The sequence below is a fragment of the Limulus polyphemus genome, unplaced genomic scaffold (genome assembly GCF_000517525.1).
Source record: "Limulus polyphemus unplaced genomic scaffold, Limulus_polyphemus-2.1.2 Scaffold3225, whole genome shotgun sequence".
NCBI classification, from domain to species: Eukaryota; Metazoa; Arthropoda; class Merostomata; order Xiphosura; family Limulidae; genus Limulus; species Limulus polyphemus.
This window is the reverse complement of record NW_013668835.1, coordinates 77,380-93,106: the sequence shown is the minus strand read 5'-3', so window position 1 is coordinate 93,106 and position 15,727 is coordinate 77,380. Positions and strand designations below refer to the sequence as shown.

General features: G+C 31.2%; 1 protein-coding gene across 5 annotated transcripts in view; it reads right to left on the bottom strand.

Moving 5' to 3' along the window:
- Positions 1–2,753: 2,753 nt before the first annotated feature.
- LOC106468931 (colorectal mutant cancer protein-like) overlaps positions 2,754–15,727 on the bottom strand; it is an 89,638-nt gene continuing 76,664 nt past the window's right edge. For all 5 annotated transcript variants that reach the window (XM_022397329.1, XM_022397330.1, XM_022397332.1 and 2 more), the window contains 8 exons: positions 14,122–14,346; positions 12,757–13,150; positions 10,790–10,985; positions 9,194–9,428; positions 7,972–8,148; positions 6,236–6,420; positions 5,710–5,812; positions 2,754–4,635 (listed from right to left, as the gene is read on the bottom strand). In XM_022397329.1, the coding sequence (XP_022253037.1) occupies positions 4,543–4,635; positions 5,710–5,812; positions 6,236–6,420; positions 7,972–8,148; positions 9,194–9,428; positions 10,790–10,985; positions 12,757–13,150; positions 14,122–14,346 (1,608 nt within the window). In that variant the 3' untranslated portion in view covers positions 2,754–4,542. The remainder of the gene's footprint in view (positions 4,636–5,709; positions 5,813–6,235; positions 6,421–7,971; positions 8,149–9,193; positions 9,429–10,789; positions 10,986–12,756; positions 13,151–14,121; positions 14,347–15,727) is intronic.

Below are 15,727 nucleotides of genomic sequence, written 5' to 3'. Positions count from 1 at the left end.
CATATATATATATATATATATATATATATATGACATCCAGAACATCTACAATGTTGAGGTATGACATGAGTAAGAAACAACTCATAATATTGTCCAGTCACTTGTGCACATCAGAAGACTCTGGGATGTTTGATCTCGTAAAAATAATGGCCTCGAGACAAAGCCAGCGGTGAAACTACTCCACACAACGACCTTTGGAGAACGCAGAGGTTGCTCTACTGTGACATGTAAATTTTTGTTGAACCAAGTGGCCCATAAAGGCCTTCAACTATTCATAGATACACCTGCAATATGTAAGTATCATGTTTCTTCTATACTATACATTTAATATCTGAGTAAATATTTTGCTTTATTTTTTATAGTTCACTTTAGAACTTACTAAATCATATACTATTTTAACTTTAGGTTTTACTCTCTCCAGGAACTAGAGTAAGATCTGTTTGAAAGCATCATAACTGTTTCCACCATTCACATTCTGTGTATAGCTGACCAATCACAAAATTAGATACCTAGTATCTGCTATATATATCTGCTTTATGTCACAGTCATAAAGTAACCTTACACTGAACAACAGATAACGTATTTTGCCATCGACTCATGCCAACTCTGAAGGAAGCCAGGAAGTATTGTGAAGTCTTGTTCATTATTGTTGATTTTCCAGTTGCCTTATGACCATGTAAGTTGTATATCCAAGTCTAACCACATCAGCAATTTCCTCCATTGAATAACCAGCTGCTGCTTTAATCATCTGTATTTTTTTAATAAATAACAACACTAGCCTTTCTACATACTAGATTCAAGAAGCCTTCAATTTTCCGAAGGTGAGGTAACTCTGTGCTTTATACATTCCAAACCTTGGAATACCATGGCTTACTTTGTTCAATACAAGGTTTGAAACCATACTTAGAACCTGGCTATTGTGAAAGTATAGTTGATTTGTGTCTTTTATCCCTCCAAACTATTTTTTTCTATCTCATGTTTTTGTGAAAGAGACATCTGAGACATATATCTCCATTTTGGCAAAACCTATATCAAAGAATAGGAACATTATATCTATCTGAGAGTGATATACTTAAAGTGTTCATTAGGTGCCCTGCTGAATTCATGTGTAAAACATGAGTGGATATTGGATTGACAACAGGATGCTTCCAAATTTTATAAAGTTCTAGATCCCATCCAATAAGATTGTGGGAAAAGGTAAACTGACCTCTAAAGCATGTGGACTGTTTGTTAGATGTGATGAAAGGAGATTTTGTTATAATATATCAACCACAATCCATCTACTTTATCCAGTGCTGAAGAGGCCTTTTGCCCTATATACCAGGACTTATCAGGCCAGCTGTGATGATAGGACAGAAGTAGAGCCAGTTAGAGGGTGGGCCAGGAGGGCCATTTGGCCCAGGCCTCAAATTTAGACACTTATGTTTTTACATTTGTTAAGTTTTGCAACTTGTTTTTATGTGCCTCCTAATCATACCAAAATGTGAAACACACACTCAGCTTAAGGATGCAAATTAAATATTCAAATTATGTTTCACTTTTTATTTTTTTCATGTGTCATCGTTTTTTATTATAGCCAGGGGCCCTCTCTGAATTTCTTAGAGTGCCTGGACAGAAGATAACAGTGGTGCTTTCTGTTAAAGAAGAATTAAAAGTATTTGATACTGATTTCAAGTCTGTTATCATGTAAATGATTATATTTATACTACCTAACAACAAGATAATACCTTCAAATATTTTTATGACATGAAAACATCAAGTACAAATATCTAAGAAATGCAATTACTTGCACAGAGATACACCCCTTCCAATATTTTTAGTTGTAGCACACAAACTGTTTGTGCAAGAGTACCTATGGTAAGTACAGCATTAAACTTCACTTTCATTTAGCTTTGGCTTCAGTTATTTTGCTGTCAACTTCCTTCCTCTCTCAGTTGAGCCCTCATTTGTTGAATTAATGCTGTAAAAAATGAAACAATTATCAAACTCGAACAGCTCTTCCAATTTCTTATCAATTAAACTCAATTTTTGGGAGTCCAACTGAGTTTCTTCCACTAAATTTCACTGAAACTGGTTCAACCAACTCTTCACAACTTGTGACATCAAGCCACCAGACAAACAGATGGACAACTCAGCTTTATATAGATTGAGATTAAAGTATAAAATAACTCTAATCATCAATATCCATATAACTGATATACATTTATTTTAACCCATAAATTACCAATGATATAGGAACCCCCTGGCTTTTTAAACACATTCTTCTGAGCTACTTATGCACCAAACTGCTTATGGATCCATGTCTTTGTTGATTGTAGTGTCTCTAATAACATATGAGTCACGCACAAAAATAATGTTAAGATTGCATTAATGGCACCGATTACTGCTGAGGTTCTTTACACTGAGTGCAGAAATGGGCAAAAACATAAAACTACCCAGAATGATGAAACATGTGGTCCCTATCATGAACAGTATAAAAACAAGTGAATAGTTTGAGGATTAAGTATACATTAAATCAAAAATCACTGTATTACATTTAAATAATGAGGTAAAGTTAGATTTAGACAATTCCAGACCTGATTTTAGTAGTGCATGACAATTATTTACTCTATGTTGAGGTATTCTATCTTTACACTTACCATTAAACTTATGTATAAATCAGGTATAGATAACCAGTTTCAAAATATATACAGAATAAGAGCTATACCATTATTCAGTCAGTAACTTGTACTCCAGAAAAACGTTAGGCTTAGTCTGCTAAGAGAAACAAACTTTATTTACATTTACAACACAAATTATTCTACACCAAACACAAGAGATCCTTAGTTTCTTTCCACAAAGAGCTGAGGAAGCTTAGAATTTCTTCATGTAGCTGTACAAAATGTCAAATGATCATCAAAACTATACAATGCATTAAACAAGTAATATAAAATAGCAAATGCTCATTTCTTGTGTACTATATAAAGCAGAATGACAAAATAAAACCATTAAGGTATCATCCTGGAAGTCAATGGGAGACTAGACAGATCATGCACTGTGGCTAAACCTTAAAAATGAAATGAAACTGTCCAAGTATTTCTTACTTTCAACAAGGAAGCTCAAGCTAACAATACTGTCTTCTTACAATAATGTGTACTTTCACATGCCTGCAATTCAACCAATTATCTAGTTTGCTTGTTTCCGATACTCGATTAAAACTACACAAGGATTACTTGTGATAGCTTCCCTAGACTAGAGGGAAGGTAGTTAGTCAACAGCACCCTCCACTACTCTTGAAGTACTCTAATTGTATAGTGGGGTTTGGCCACTACTCTTATAATATAACTATGGCCCCAAAGTGCAGAACCCAATTTCATTTCTTTGTGGTAACAGAACCTGAACTCTCCTTAGATCCACAGTCTGGCATGTTAACCATTATGCCACTACATGCCCTCGACCAGTTAAAACCTAAACACAACATAAAATACACTCATTGGCACAATAATTCTTTCATTTCCTGTAACTTGAATTCAAATGAAATTACATAAAATTCAAAGTTGTCTTTTCATAGGCACATATATATTTTTAGTTTAATGTTTTACGTACTACATATTTTATTACTGATAGTATGGAATAGGAAAAGTCATATATTCACAGACAATACACTGATTAGTCTAACTTAAGCATACAATATACAAACAATATTGTACTGAAATACTGAGTATGGGTCACATTTGTAAGCTTTACCACAATATAAAAATGAACTCATCAAGTTTCAATATTTTTGTACTTGAAATGTGATGTCAGTTTTCTTTTCAGATGTGTATTTCACAATTAGGATTAATACATGTAAAAAGACAAATTACTTTCATTTATTTTACTTATTAAATATTCACTTCAAATCAAGTTTACACACCTTCTGTTCTACCCAAGTTGTATATGCATTTACTGAATTTTTAGCATTTGCCTACAATGTAAAACAAATTAACCAAATTGAATTTCCGTTTACTACGTATTACAAATATTAAAATATTTATTTGAGCAATATCATCTGGAGATATAAAAATCATAATTATGCTATGATAATAGTTAGTTATAATTTCTGTTACAATATTAAAAAATGATACATAAAATGTCCACATTAAATATGTTTCCTAAGCAAAGGAAATAAATTTTATTCTTATATGAACAATGGATATTTCATGCTTTCTATAAATCATCTTTACCACCAATTTTAAATTAAATTCAAAATGAAAAACAAAGCCCTAAATCAATCTTGCAGGAATATAAAATTTACTGTTTTGATGTTGGCAGATGCAATTAATGTTCTCCATTTTATATGAACACAATGTTACATTAATTATGACATAAACATTAAGATAACCATAATGATACATAGTACTTCTAGGTGTTCCTCCTTTAGTCAAGTAGCTCAGTGACAGTTAGAAAGCTGAAGATTTAAACAAGAAAGTCTAATTTCTAGGATAACACCACTTGACACCAGTCAGCTGCTAAAATGCTACCAAGATCACTTTTGGAAGGGCTATCTCTCCATTACATGTACTATAAAGATGTCTCACTTCCAGAAGGAGGTAATGTATGTTGTCCACTGTCTGTTCCTTCTAACATAGCAATCCTCTGTTTCAGCAATCTCGTCTGGAAGATCAACATGATAAAATTTCATCTATTAGCAGGAAATAGGCTTAGTTCTAAAATTACAAAGAGTTTAAGTATGCATGTAAACCAGATACTGTTCATTATTCATTACAATGCAAACCTAAAGGACCAGTTATGTATGCTTGATGTTGTTTTTTTTTTATCCATGAAGGAGTGATATGAAATGAATATTTCAAATGAATGATAAAAGAAGCCCCCTCCCTTTTTTTTTGGAGGAGGGAGAGGTACTTATTTCTATAAATAATTGTTTTTAAAGTGATGATACAGTAAACGTAAACAAACCACCAATTTGTTACCTATAACTGATACATGTGTACAGCTCAGTATCCTTTTCACTGCATACTCAGGTGAAATAAATAGATTAATTTATCATTTTTAAGTATTTAGGAATGTCTGAATGAAACATTTGTAATCAGTGACTGAAAAACCTGAACTTGTACTAGAATAACATACTGCTGCAATACGCAGAAGAACGATTAACCCAAAACTAACAAAGATTTCATTGGATGAATACACATTTTTACATGATAATAAAAAAAGTGGAAACTAACACACTGGAAGTTTCCTTTTTAATCAATTTGTATATTATTTTATTAGTAGTTACCTATGGAAAATTAGCTCAAAATAGTGTCTAACGATTTTTTTCACTGAATTAAGAAGTTAAAACACTGGTCACAAGTTTAATAATGTTTGATGTTCCCCCCCCTGTCTGAATATTAAGTACACTTCTTTAATGGTGACTTTTCAATGTTTAGAAAACAAAAGCACTTAAAGGAAAAAAATGTTGCATGTGGAATTAAGATATATTCAAACAAATAATAATGCATTAACTTTCATTTTACATGTCTGTTTCTTCTTGAAAACTGATGACCAAATATTGCTTTAATTTAAAAATTTCTGATATGCAAGTCAAAAAAGCTATTACCCCAAAATCTAACAGTTTTAAATCATACAGAGAACTAGGTCAACAGTACCCTTCTCACATATGTATATATATGCATACAAAATCTTGGGTCTCCACTGTTTGCAAAATAGAAAATACTGTTTCATTACCTGAGCATTGTATCTTTCTGACATCACTGCCATCTGCTGTTCTAACTTCTTGACTCTTGCTTGGGTTTTCTTTTTAGTTTTTTCAAAAGCCATCACCAAGGCACTATCAAGTATAAAATAATAATAAAACCTTTTTTAGTATTACCTTTTCTTTCAAAAGTTTCAATAAAACATCTATTTTATGAGTATTTATGTCGAATGAGTATCTATATTTCTACACATTTTTATAACAACCTCAAAAAAAAGAAAAAAGAAGCAATTCTATCTTAAAAATGAAGAAAATAATTCTACAAGATGATTTTTTTTAAGTTTAAAGAAATATCTGAATAAGTAGTGAATTTAAAGAAATATTATCACACCATTGTGACTTAGTAATGGCTCAATAAAGTCCTAAGTTAAATCAAATGTAATGAGTTAAGCAAATTTTTCAATTCAGGCTTAGTAATCTTAGTATGCATGATAATTACTTTCACTGTTTAGGCTGGAATAAATTAGCTGAACAATCTAATGTCAAACAGGTACTCACCTGTTTGCTCTTTTCAGATCGTTAACAAACTCAGCTGACTGCTGAGCACGAAGTTCAGAATTTTTAGTTACTTTCTCTAAAGTATTCACAAGCTCTTGGATTCTGGTTTTTAATTTCTTTTCCCTCTGTAGTGCTTCACTTAAATCTTGAGAAACTTCTTTGTCTGATACTCCTCCTCCAAGTTTCTGAAAGATAAGTAACAGATTCTGACTCTCAGGTAAGTGTTTTCCAACAACGAAGACAAATGTAAGATCAGATTCTAAATAACATGTAAGTAACACATATTTTCGAGTTCTGACAGGTCCACCAGCCCAATGACGTTATGAGCTGACTGAGTCAGTTATTTGAGCTCTAAACCTTATAAAGATCTAATCCAGCAACATTTATACCTGCCAACTTTAAAAATTAGAAATAGTAAAATGTATTTCACAAAAAATCTGAAATATGAAGCAGTTTTGTGAATGTGGAGTCAAAACATATACAATATCAGTAACAACATTTTTTTTTGTTGCTGTTGTTCCTTTACTAAATATTCTCACAATCTTGTACACTAAACCTTTACACGGGTAGGTCTCATAAGTTACACAGTATTATAAAACATATGCACAAGGTAAATTCAACTCCATCGAAGTTTCTTAAATACCTGGAAGTAAATATAACAGAATGCAGCATATGCTCATTTACACAGTTCCTGTTTTACAGTGTGAATTCCTGCTATGTCAGATCACTTACAGGCCACCTAAGAATTCTCCAATACCTTCTATATGTCTTTCTCATATATAAAATATATTTTGTTATTTGTAAAACTTCTTCTAATGCTTTGTTCATACTTAGGATCTTGGAAACTTTCTTGATTTTTAACAGTGTTTGATCTCTACAGCTTGTGGATATCTCGTACTGGTACACCATTCTAGTTAGTTTCTAGGTATAGAGTAAATAGAAAATGTAAGCCATAACTCTGTCATCGCCTGCCTTTTTTTTTTTGTCATGGCTGAATCAATGGATAGAAATGATCAATATAACAGTACCAGGGCTCTGAATAATCACAGATTTTACAGGCATATCATAAAAGGTGGCAGCTATGAATGCTATTAACTGCCATCTGATTTACTTCACATATGATCGTAGTTACATCTAACACAAACCTTTGATTACATGAATTACAAGCAAGAGTACTCATCTCCAGTGACAGGAAAAGATTTAAGTTAATCTATCAATTTAAATTATTTCATGGACTTTAAAAAGGTTAATTCTGTTACACTCTTGGTTTCACTCAGAGCCAAAGCTCTGAGCTACTTATACTGCCCACCATAAAAAGTATTGTTGAGTATTTCAGTCATGCTAAGAGCCACTCAACAATAACATACAGTAAATCAACATTTTTAATCTTTAAAACTGTTAGTAACAGAATCTTGGTGATAAATTGAGCAATTCGGACAGCACAAAATCACATGTTGGTTATTGTATCTCACCAAGAATCAAGAGTTAAATCTTATGTATTGCGAACCGTGGTATCTGTCCGAACTTTCATTTGTCTCTCGTTTGAAAAGCTGTGATGCAGGCAAAGCTCAACATTCACTTTTGAAATGATAGGAGAACAGACATGAATAATGTTGATGACAAATTTTATTTCGCAATTAATCACACCATCATTCACACTTCAAAATGTGACGTAAATTCAGTTGAAATGTTTATTTTTTTTTATCTTAGGTAATATCAAGACCTAATTTACTAACCTGAGCTCCTCTCAGTTTCTCAACAACAAGTTCCTGTTCCTTCAGTTCAGTTTTCAAATGTTCAATATGAACAAGGTAAGCCTGCTCCTGAGCTTCTTGACTTGACAATCTCAACTCAAGTGCTCCTTTCTCTTTCTCCAGTAGGTAAACTTGGGCCTTTAGTTCTGCTTTCTCTTCCTGTTAGAGAGTACACATAAGATTAAAACTACTACAATAAAATAATGAAATACTGAGTTCTTAAATTATTCTCAGCATCAGTATAACTCCCTATAACTCAACTAAGCAATACATAATGCTTTCCTCGTAATCTGAGTGTCAGTCGCTCATCTTGCCAAGCTCATCATTTTGTCATCTGTTCTAAGCAGCAACTAATAAATTTCCCTATCATAAAATTCATGCCCAGTCTTTCTCATATTAACACCAGACAAACTAATGCATAAAAACCTTGAGAAGACTAACAAGCATTCTATATTTCACTCCATCCCACTAACATGAGATAAAATTTACTTATATACTTCACCTTAGAAGACTACTTTTTAAATGTCTTTATTCTTCTAATGTGCATTTTAAAGTAGGTTTTAGCTGAAATAACATTGTCACTAGGCTAGACATATTCAATATATGGCAATGAACAGAGCAAGACTTAGTATTCTAAATTGCATTATTAGAAGAAATATTCATAAAAAATACAAAATTGGTCACACATTTAAAGTGTTTACAAGTACGTCTCATGGTATACCAAGAAAAGAGAGAGAGAGAGAGAGAAACAATGGATTTTTTCCCCATAATTAATATCAGCTTGAATACTTGTTGATACTCTTGAGGTTTTTGTGTTTTGGGCCTTCATGCCTAATGTCAACATAGATGACCAATATATATGCTGTATTATTACCTAACTCATTCTGATACTCAGTAGAATGTACAACTTCTCATACATTCAACTAAAACTTTACTTAGTTCACCATAATTCATACTGAGTAACATAGGCTAGCTCCTTTGTATTTTGAGCATCACTCTAAAACATTATCTTACTCACCTTGAAATCTACAGCTAAGTAGAATGTGTTGCTGTTTATGTATTCTGAACTCAAGTATTTTGAACTTTACCTACTCCAATATGATCTGTACATCTTTCTTCCTTCTGTGTATATTGTACCTTTAGCTGTACTATATAATAACAGCATTTTAAGCTGCTCAGCATGATATTTTATGACAAACTTTACCTTAATTGCCATCAGCTCTTGCATCAAAACAGCATTTTCTAAATCTAACTTTTGTGAATCAATCAACGTGGAGGGCTCCCGACAACCAGTATCAATATGAACACTTTCTAGTTCAACAACTGTTGTTTTAACTGCTGATCGCTCAGTTTTCAACTGATGAATATAATCTCGCAGTCGTTGTTCATCAACTTTTGTAAACTCTCCATCATTACTGCTGGACGTTGAGCTGGTGGTGCTGATAATAAAAAAATGGATTTGAAAATATAAAAAGAAGACATTTAGAATAAATTAAAATATAAACAATAACATCTAGTTGCTCTTTATAATTGAATGTTGGTCAGATAAATAAAAAGGCAATTTATCCTTTTCAGAAGAGATTTTAGAACTCTACATAGAACCACAATTTTATGATATTATGATATTTTCTCTAAACAGAAATAACGCCCATGAAAATGTTTGTTTTTGGCTACTTATAGCTTTGTGTTTACTTCCACTTAGATTATTTAAATTAAAGATACTCTATCAAGTATCAAGTAAATCCACGACTTCCAATATTACTAAGAAGTCAGATTAAAAAGTTAGAACATGATAAAGAGTAGGTTTCTAACCTGATAATTTTATAATTACAGTAACTTTCTTTATTTGGGTTTCATTTAGCTGGTAAATTGACAATTACAATACATTTCTTTACTTGGAATTTTAACCAGATAGTGTGACAGTTAAAATAACTTGCTTCATTTGTTTTTCAACCTGATAGTTTGACAGTTGCTTTCTTTATTTGGGTTTTTTGCTGGTAGTGTAACAATTACTATAACTTTCTTTATTTGGTTTTTTTTACATTGTATTATAACTTTTATGAAACAATTCTTCCTGTGTGTTTTTAAAACCTAGTAGTGTTACTATTAAAAGAAATTACTACCTTCGTACTTCTGACCTAGTAGTATGATTAAGAGAAAAAACTTCATTATGTGGGTTTCTCACCTTACAGTGTAACTAACAAAAGTAAATGTCTTCCTAAGGATTTCTGACTTTGTAGTATGATTAATAGAGGAATGTCACCCTGAGGGTTTCTTAACTGGTGGTATGAATGTTTAAAACCCTTCCTCCTGTGGGTCTTTACTGGTGTCAACTTCGTTCTTTTCATGGAACAGCACATGCGTGTGCTGCATTTGCTTTCTCCCTGCTCTGTCATCGCTTCAGTGGGCCAGTTGAGAATCTCCAACACAACCCCCTATCTCTTACAACCTCTGCTAAAACATTCCATGAAAGCAACAAATATTCATTTATCATGACAAGATAAAAGTCTCCTCCTCACTCCTCATCTCCATGTCTCCTCACAGCTCTCCCTACTGCTTGTGGCACCAACGTCAGGAAATTTTTTAAATCTTCCTTTTATATACCTAATACCCAATATTACAAAATTTCATTTCACGAAGCAGGGTGAAGAGAAACAAAAGTTTCTGACCACCTCAGGTTATATTTCATTCCCTTCTGGGAATTAAATATACTTTAACCTAAATTCCTATCATGCTATATCGTATCATCTTTACTGGTTGTATGATTATGAGAAGAAAGTTTCTAGAGTGGATATCTTACCTTGTATTGTGACTATGTGAGGAAACTTCTTCCCATGGATTAATGTTACATCCAGTTGCAGAGCAGCCAATACCATAATTTCTATCCAGTTTCTGAATAAAATGCCGAGCTACAGTTTCAGCTGACCTCCGGTTATCATTGGCCTTCTTCAGAAGTGCAGTTATTTCAATTTCATCATTTGCACTTGAACCTTTTACTAATGAAAAGTTTTCAAAATTAGTTGCAATTTTTACAAATATAATAAAAAATACACCACCAGTCAAACAAACAGCTTGCTATATCATACATAAATATACCTACATGTGTGTAATTAAATTGTTGACAGTTCCTCAATCTTTATCAAATGAAACTCTTTAAATATCATTAAGATAAACTGATAAACATAAAACAATATAATGTAAGGGTTAGTTATTAAAGATTAGTTTAAGATAGTTTCAGTTTGATGAATATAGTGAAAACTGTGTTGAAAATATAATTTTATATAATAAGAAAGAGAACAGTACACACAAATCTTGCCTATCGATCTACAGCGCTTATGTATAACTGAAAACAATAATTTATATATAGTAATAATTGATTGTCACATTCAACTTTAAATTGTTCAAAAACTGCACAACTAGTCACCCACAATCTATAATACATTTTATTAAAAACCTTCTTGAAGTAAAATTCATTCAAAATTACTTTCAAAAATAAAAAATTTGGAACTATTAATTTCATGTGCAACAGTGGAAAAAACACCAAAAAACCACTCTATGCACTATGTACAAAGTGTCCTTAGTAGTAAATAGTGAATTTTAACAACTAAGTTCTTTTTATATTTCCTTGGCATAATTTATACATAATTTCCATTTCATATCTATTAACGTTCATCTTCAAATTAAGAGCTTGGCAATGTAAAACTCTTACACAACACACTAAGACAAATATAAACTTAACTTTCAAGTACCATCAATTTGTACAATAACTATATATTTCTTTTTAAATATTTTATTATAATTATCCTTTGTAGGTTTAGAAATATTTAACCGTTTTATTAAATCATGGTCTTAAGGGTTTGACTAGAGTTAATAACTATAAATGTTTTTCACATTAGTCACAAGTGACATTTTTTAGTACATAATTGATGAAAATCTCTCGTATGTAAGTCCAATCAATAATAAAGTTTAAGGGTTTGGTTTGCTCAAGAGATACCTTATAATTTTTTGATCAGTTGTAACACCTTATAGTTCATACAGCATTGTTTAATATTTTCATTATATGTTCATATGTTCATTTTCAAAGGAAGATATTTAGATCTTTCTAAAATTGTGGTAGCCTTAATGGTTCATTTGTTTCATTTATGAATTTGTCATTTTTTAAAGTTCAAAAGTAAAATCAATCACATTCTACTATATGGATTGTCACACTAAAAATTAAATATTTTCATAAAGCATCTGTAATCATTCATATCGCCATGTTTGAGCATGTAAACCTATAAATGACAGATCATTATTAATCATTGATTTCTACCATTTCCTACTCAAAATTTTCAAAATCCTCAAGAGTATAGCTACTGGCTGAAAAAAATTCACATTATCACATAAAATCAATTCTCTTTTAAAAATTTTATCCCTACAAACACTACTGCATTAGTTTAAGTTAACAGTTATGCTCATTCAGTAACATACCAAGTGTTCCAAAACAAATTTTACAAAATTGATAGCACAGGAATAAGCAACAATAACAATGCTTGAATTAACATCTATATTATCACATTGCCCTAGAAAGCAAATAGGATTACATTTTCAAATAAATACCTTAAGATTAATATTTACCTATGTGAAAAAAGTTTTTGCATTCAACATAATAAATCATCTTTTCCTGCTACCTACCTATCTGGATAAAAGATGGTTAAAGTAAACACCATTATTCTATAGAACAAAACAATTTGCCATAAAAATATAAAATTATACATATCAACCAACCAAGGGCACCCAGTCCTGCAGCACGACAATTCGCAAGAAGAAGTCCTTGTTCAGTTTCCATAAGGGCAAGTAAAACTTCAAAGGCTGAGATGGTTTGGTCACTGTAGGAGACAGCAAGTTGAAGAGCTGTATTGTTAGACTCATATTTCCCTAAAAGAACACTCATTCTATCACACTGACTTCGGCTTTCTTCTAGTGTGATAGTTAACAAATCATTCTGGGACTTCAAATGTTCAATCTTACTATTTAACCTCTCCAGCTCGACTTCAAACTCACGAACTTTGGACTCAGAAATTGCAGAACCTGAAGAGTATACAGACTGGAAAATCTCCTGTGTATGCGAGTCTTCTTGTAAATTTTGAACTAAATGTTCTGCTACTTTAGTTGTAGAAACCTAAAAAAAATATATCAGTCCTCTATACAAATCATAAAGCAACAATTTTGTTTTGGCTTTAATTTTTTATGATTTTTCAAAATTGCTTAAAAACAGTTAAATAAAAATATTTATTGAAATACAAATAAAATATATTCAACAAGCATTATTTCTCCTTATAAACACATCTATTAAATATGAAATATGGCTTATAAAGTAAAACTAACTTTATTTTTTAAAATCATTGTAACCTGGGTTTACGGCCAAAAATATTGTTAACCCAAATGATGAAACAAGGAATCATCATCTTTGCAAATAGTAGTGTAAGAGATACTTCATTGCTAGATTGATTTTTTTGGATTCAATTTGATAAACAAAAGGAGCTTATATTGATTTATTGTCATTTATAATTACTGATATATGAGACATTATTAGGTTTATGGCCAAAATTATCATTAACAGCAAGGCTAACCATCTGATGAAACAGTGCATTCTAAACTTTATAAGGAAGAACATACAAAAAAGTATTTTAGTTAGCTATATTCATTACCAAATTGATTTTTACTTTTGCTCTAAGTCACTAGCTTGCTCAGGTCAGAATTAATTACATCTTGGTACACAAGATGTCAGCTAAAAGATAAAAGGTATTTATATCATTTTTAATTGATAGAAGGTAACTTAATCTTGAATGATATTTTAGTTTTAAATTGTTTGCTTATTTTTCACCAAATGACTGTATTCACCGTTTGAGCCACTCAAAGTAAAAGTGGTGTTTAGTTTTAAGAATATGATGCTGACTTCAACACCATTTTTATGTTCTGTAAGGGAGTGCAAAGTAATGAAGATTCAGAATAGCTTAAGTTTTCTATGATCATATAAACCAGTATCCCAACATCTAGTACTTGAAAACTGCGTTTTTTTTTCAAAACTGTTGTTAAGTACTAAACAAACAGAGAGTTCTTGTTATTGAAATGCTTTAAAAGTCTACTTACACCAAATGTGGATATTTCTGAGCCAAGTATTTGCCTATCACCATATTCCATCTTTTTAAGCCTTACTCTTTCTGCCATTTTAGCAATGGGTGCCTCTTCTTTTGAAGTGGGAGTTCTCTCCCCTGTTGTAGGATTTATATGTGGAGTTTTGCTCAGGGTTGGAGAGCTACCAGTTTGAGAACCCTGAGACTGTAAGAAAGCTAGTTTTGCTTGCATGTCTCGAAGCTACAAAATATAATTTCATTTTTAGCATGCTCTTTCTCATCAACATGATATGAACAAAAGATATATAATCCTGAACACACCATTTAACTCTTGTATCATTTCTCCACTAAACTTTAGTTACTGTCAGTTTATCTTTCCTTGGTTTCAAGAAAATACCAATTAAATCTTTGCTTTAAAAGTTAAACATACTAAAAAGTCACTGCATTGGGTTCTTTTAAAAATATTCCTGATATTAAGCTTCAGTATATTACTTAACAGTAGCTAATGAGTAAAATATAAATAGATGAAATACATACAGTAATATATGTAACATAAGTAAAATACATATGTCTAGATAATGTGTTTTAATTAATCTTTCTAAATAAACATGATATGGCTTTCAATATACACATTTTCTTTATCAAAGGAAATTTTGCTAATACTGGTACCATTGTAAAATATTTTTTTCTTCAAAGCACTTTTTTTTTTCTGTTGTTTCAGTGAAACTTTGAACACAGTAGACATAGTAGGTTTGATAACTTTAATCAACTGCAACTACCTATTGAATGAAAAGGAAGACAATGTTTTGGATACAAGGTAATTTCAGTATAGAGGCTGAAACATCGTCCCCTTTTCATTTAACAGACAGTTGCAGTCTATCAAAATTCTGAAACTTATATTCATTTCAACCAAAAGAAATATTTAAGTTTTCATTCATTAACTATACTGTTTATTAGAAAAAAAAATGAGTTTCAAAAACTTTAATGCACTACACCCGATTGCATCTTAATTAAACTGTAATCTTTTCCAAACAAGCATTCTACCAGTTCTACCTCGGTACAAACAAGATTCTAAAGTAAAACAAAAACATGTAGCAATGTATTTAAATTATTAAATTTGATAAATAAGTGCACATTTAATATAAAATGCAATAGTGAATGCTTCAATGTAAAAGATGAACAACAAACTTATGTTTTCACAAATTTAAATAAATTTGTTAACATAATAAAAATTGGAATTAAATTTTATCTACTCTTAAAGTACTAAGAAGATATAAAAATTAACTTTTCACCATAGAATATTTCATAGTTACTACTGAGATATCACTATTTACTTTGGACAAGAAACTTTTTTTAGTTGATAAACTAACAGTAACTTCCACCCAAGTTAATCTCATAAAAAAAGATAAAACTTTTTTTCTTCTTCCAATTCCATGGTAACATTTTAACCACATAAAACTTATTAAACTTTATACAGAATAAAAATGTCATTCCTTCAATATTAACAGTAAAACAAAACTTCTCAGCATGTTTATAATAATAACTAGCAGAGATCCGCAAAACATTTCTGGCCAAATTAGTATCTTTATTGTAACAGTACTTCTTTAAATATAACATTTCTA